Source organism: Pyrgilauda ruficollis, unplaced genomic scaffold (assembly GCF_017590135.1).
Source record: "Pyrgilauda ruficollis isolate IOZ18807 unplaced genomic scaffold, ASM1759013v1 scaffold1097, whole genome shotgun sequence".
NCBI lineage: Eukaryota > Metazoa > Chordata > Aves > Passeriformes > Passeridae > Pyrgilauda > Pyrgilauda ruficollis.
In genome coordinates, this window is record NW_024509177.1 from 3,921 (window position 1) to 9,000 (window position 5,080).

At 52.0% G+C, this 5,080-nt stretch overlaps 1 protein-coding gene across 2 annotated transcripts; it reads left to right on the top strand.

Annotated features, from left to right (window-relative positions):
* Window positions 1-2,327: 2,327 nt before the first annotated feature.
* On the top strand, window positions 2,328-4,763 carry LOC121356509. 2 transcript variants are annotated; one of them, XR_005955574.1, is made up of 3 exons: window positions 2,328-2,719; window positions 2,895-4,091; window positions 4,202-4,763. XR_005955574.1 is itself a non-coding variant. In XM_041473041.1 (2 exons), the coding sequence occupies exons 1-2, from the start codon at window positions 2,705-2,707 to the stop codon at window positions 4,011-4,013; spliced, it is 1,134 nt and encodes a 377-aa protein (XP_041328975.1). In that variant the 5' UTR covers window positions 2,328-2,704; the 3' UTR covers window positions 4,014-4,763. The 2 variants fall into 2 exon arrangements, 1 of the variants encoding a protein (XP_041328975.1); XM_041473041.1 differs by having other exon boundaries at window positions 2,895-4,763.
* The last annotated feature ends 317 nt before the right edge of the window (window positions 4,764-5,080 follow it).

The window sequence follows — 5,080 nt, forward strand, 5'->3', positions numbered from 1 at the left end:
GATGTCACCACAGTGACAAGCCAGCCCTCCCAGATGTCCCAACCTCAGCTGTCCCTTGATGACAACGCAAGGGGGTAAAACAAAACTATAAATCTACAGAACTTTTCTTAACCTATATACACAATATTTGTGTGTTAATTGTGGGAGTCAATCGTCACATTACTCATCTATCACAGCTGGGTAAGAAGGAAGGAAAAAAACCTGGCTTCTGCTGTGTAAAGTTTGGACTAACATACAGAGATGCTACATGGACATGTCACATAAAACTGGGGGAAGGAGGGAAAACAACTGGAGGAAGTTCAGCGGTTTAGAAATTAATTAGGTTAATCTGTTTCTCCCCACATTAATGTCCAGGGATAAGGAGGAACTCAGTACAGTTTTTACTACTCAGCTGCTGCCTGGCTCAGTACTCCATGAACCTCCTGAGCTCTGCGCATGACCCCGCAGCAGAAGTAGCTGGAGAAGCTGATATTAAGGTTCATTTAATTTGAAAATTAATGACAGAATTTTCTCTGCTCATTCCTTGGTGAGAAAGATATAAGCAAAAAGATTTGGGTGCTGGTCTGAGGGAAATCTAATTATTTTTCCATTCATACTGGAGAGGTTCTCAGCTGTTGTTTTTATCTTTCTCCCTGCTTGTGTTCAACTGTATGAAGTTCACTTTGACTTTTCACATCTCTCAGACAACACAGCCTGAAGTGAAGCAGGCACATACAGAATGTTCATTAACACAATGTCCTTCACCTGGAAAACATAATTTACAGAGCTGAGGAAAACATCATGACAAGTCTGTATCAGCAGTTTTCGAGTCAGCCAATTTATGCAGCTGAAGACGAGGACTGGGGCATAAACCACAGAGGAATAGACACAAGTGGGCTGTCTGTGAACAGCTGTGAAGTAGGGAGTTGATTAAACTAGTGGCAGCAGAGGAGGAAAATATGAAATAACATCATGCCAACAATGTGGTTTTTTTCCTCCCCAAGTACAGGCAAGTCAAGGAAAGCCACCATGATTTCATGAAACAGCAACACACACTTACTTCTTGTTTCACATTCTGACTGAATTTGCTTCTCCAAACTGGATAACAGACCCCCCACACCTTTTTCTTCCATGAGAGAAAAAGCTGACTAGCCCACTGTCACTGTCATATTTTCTGGAAAAATCCCTTTGCCAGGATTTCTCTCCTGTGAAGCCTCAGAGAAAAAGGAAAACAATATTATAACATTTGCCTCTCCTGTGTTTTGCTGCTTTGGAATGTGGTTTGGACATTATTTACCAACAGGTGTTTGTTTCATTGGTTGCATGTGAATTGTTTTTACTTATTGGCCAGCTGTGTCAAGACTCTGAAGGAGAGAGTCACAAGTTTTTCTTTAATATCTTTTAGCTTTCTGTCTGTATCCTTTCTGTGTTCTTTAGTATAGTTTAGTATAGCATAATATAATATAATATGATATAATATGATATGATATGATATAATATAATATGATATAATATAATATAATATAATACAATATAATACAATATAATATAACATAACAACATAACATAACATAACATAACATAACATGTAGTTTTGCAGTTAAAATGTGACTTTTGCCGTTAAAATAGAAACTGTGTGTGGGGTATTTTTTAAGGACAGGAGCGCGGCGCTCACACGCGGGCAGCAGCCACGGGACACCCAAACCCTGCAGAGAACAATAATTTATTGCTCCATCCTCAGAAGAAATGAACTTTCCCCGCCTTGCCCAGCCCTGGAGACGCCGCCGGACGCAGAGGAAGAAGCTGACCCTGCCCAGCCAGAACCCTGAGTCTGAATGGGATTTATGCATCACGCATGAGGTGTATGAATATGCAATGAGCTGTTGATTTTACTATTAACGTGTGTCCTTTTTTGGGCTTATTCTGCCCAGAAAGAGGTACCCGGACCGCCCGTAACTCTTTGTTTTTATTGTCTTGTACTGTCCTGATCCCAATTATTCCAATTTTTATTACTTTACTTATTACTGTTTTTATCACCAGTTTGTTGCTATTAAACTTTTAAAATTCTAAAAAAATTAAAAAGTGATTGGCGTTTTTTCACACCCCCCCAATCCCCTCGGTCCCCCCAAATTCCCGTCCCGCGGCCTCCTCCCCGCTCCGCCACCGCTGGGCCCCACCGGGACTACAATGCCCACAATGCACCGCGTCCCTGCCGGAAGCGGCCGCCGACGCTGCCTCGGGGGGAACTTCCGCCAGTACTTCTGCCAGGCGTGGCTTCTGATTGGTCCGCGCTTGGCGCCGGAGCGGCTGTGCCGCCATCTTTGTTGAGGGTAGTTCCGCCCCGCTCCTCAGAGCGCTCCGCGTTGCCTCATAAATCCAGCCGGGAACGGCGGAATTAATGCGCCTGGAAATGGCGGGACGGAGCGTAAACCTCCTGGAGCTGAGCCGAAATCCCTTGGGACTGAGCCTAAGCCCCCTGGGATGGAGCCTAAATCCCCGGGGATGGAGCCAAAGCGCCCAAATCCTGGATTTTCCCAAGGACTGGGGTGGTCCTGGCGCGGGGGGCCGGCGGTGACGTCACCTCGCCCCGCCCTTTCCGGCGTTGTCCTGAGGCGGCGCCGCCATTACCGCGCTCGCCGCTCACGGGGCCGGTGCTGGGCCGGGTCCAGCGCTGGTCCCGGGGCTCCTTCGCCACCGGAGCGTCCCCGCCGGGTCCCCAGTGAGCATGGAGCCCCAAGAGGTGCGACGGGGGTCGAGGGGACGGGGGCGGAGAGTGGGGGATGGGGGGGGGACACGGGGCGTGGCAGAGGGGACGCGAGTGGGCCACAAAAGGGACTGAGGGGACAGCAGAGGAAAAAGGGGACCCCTGACCGCAGGAGGCCACAAGTGCCAGCAGGTCCCTGTCCCCTCCCCAGGTGCCCCCTCGCCAGCTGCTGGAGCGGCAGGTCGCTGTGGTGGCCACCTTGGGCGAGGTGGTGGCCGCCGTGACCGGGCGGCACAGGGACGCGCGGCAGCGAGTGTCCCCGGTGTTCCTGCGCGCGGCCCTGGGCAGCTTCACCCGGAACCTCTGCGAGATCCTGGACCACGGCGATGTCACCTCCCTGCGCTACTTTGGTGTCCCCTCCCTGGGCCGGGCCCTGGCTGCCTTCGAAGCCACCCCAGAGGCATGTGACAATGCCATCGCGGCGGTCGTGGCCTGGCGGAAGATGGTGGACGCGCTTCAGGGAAGATGGGGGCAGCTGGCGTGCGAGGCCGCTGAGCTCTGTGCTGCCACCACCCAGGCCAGGGACCCGCAGGACAAGGCCGCCCGCCGGGGGACAGATCGGGACAAGCTGGTGGCCGCAGGCCGGTGGCCGACGGTGGACTGGGACTGGGAGGAGGAGGAGGAGGTGGCCTCGGTGGGGGGCACACGCGATGCCTGGGAGGCAGCGGCCGCCAGTGAGGAGGAGGTGGCCATCAACGAGGAGGAGGTGGCCATGAGTGAGGAGGAGCTGGCTGCCAACGAGGAGGAGGCGGCCATCAACAAGGAGGAGGTGGCCATCAAGGAGGAGGAGTTGGCCACCAACGAGGAGGAGCTGGCTACCAACAAGGAGGAGGTGGCCACCAGCCAGGCCACGGGAGAGGCCGTGGTGGCCGCCAGCCGGGCGAGGGCGGCCGCCAGGAGGGGACATTGGGCAGAGGCGGCCCTGGAGCCGCTGCAGCGCTTGGTGGCCGCGTGTGACAGTGCCATTGCCTTCACCAGGAACATGCAGTTCTACCTCTGGGAGATCAACGTCATCCTCAAGTTTGGGGACCAAGCGTCCCGCGATGTCCTCGAGGCCTTGGAGGCCAAAGTGGCCGAGTTTCAGCAGCTGTGGGACGCCAGCGCCCGCCTGTGCAGGGAGTACCTGCTGGGGACACTTGAGCTCATTGACAAGCTGCTCTTGAGTCCCTATGGTGGCCCTGGTGGCCCCAGTGGCCCCGGCAGCCGCGTGGTGACCGAGCGGTGCCGAGAAGCCATCGAGAACATCCCGAGGCTGCTGTGGGGACAGTGATGTCACCGCTGTGACATCATTGGGGCAGTGATGCCACTGGAGAGACTTGTGGACACTTGTGGGCCACCAGCTCCTCAAGTGCCACCAGCTCCACAAGTGCCACCAGCTCCCCGTGTCACCAAGATTCCCTCAGGTGCCACCAGCCCCTCAGGTGCCACCAGGTCCTCGTGTCACCAAGGTCCCCTCAGGTGCCACCAGCTCCTGGTGTCACCAAGAGCCCCTCAAGTGCCACCAGCTCCTGGTGTCACCAGCTCCCCGTGTCACCGGGTCCTCGTGTCTCCAAGGTCCCCTCAAGTGCCACCAGCCCCTGGTGTCACCAAGATCCCCTCAAGTGCCACCAGCTCCTGGTGTCACCAGCTCCCTGTGTCACCAAGGTCCCCTCAGGTGCCACCTGCTCCCCGTGTCACCCGGTCCTCGTGCAGGAGAACCCGGGGGGTCCCGTGGGGCTCGGTCTGTCCCCTCCCCCGTTATCAGCTGGGACCCCCTGTGAGAAACCAGGGTCAGAATTGAAATTTTTATAAACGTTTGTTAAGGGATAAAATCCTGGCGCTAATTGCCAATAGCTGCCTGTTAATTAAACCACGTTCTTTATATTCCGTTACATCACAGAGGTTCATGCATGTTCATGAGGGTTGATGCATATTCAGTATTGATCTAAAAAGAAAAACATGTATGAATAATGAAATAGAAATGTATATTTTTAAAAATGCTTTACATTAATGTATTTTATACCAACAGAATTTATATTATATTTATATATATTATTATATTAATTTATTATATTATTTTTAAATAATATTTTAATATTTTTATATACATAAATATACTATATTTTTCTATATTCTGTATGAATTATTTTCAGACATTCCTGTGAGTTCAGAAGTTCTTTTGTTTGGTTTTAATCCTTGACTTGCCTTCATGCCGTCGTGTGCATGAAACCAGTTTATTTTATTTCTCCTCGCGGTTCCATCGTGTTGTGTGTTCACTCCCTGGTGACGAGAGAAGAATTCATAAATTCTTCCTTTTTTTACTGTTTTGGAACTGGGATGGGACTGGGGACACTGGGA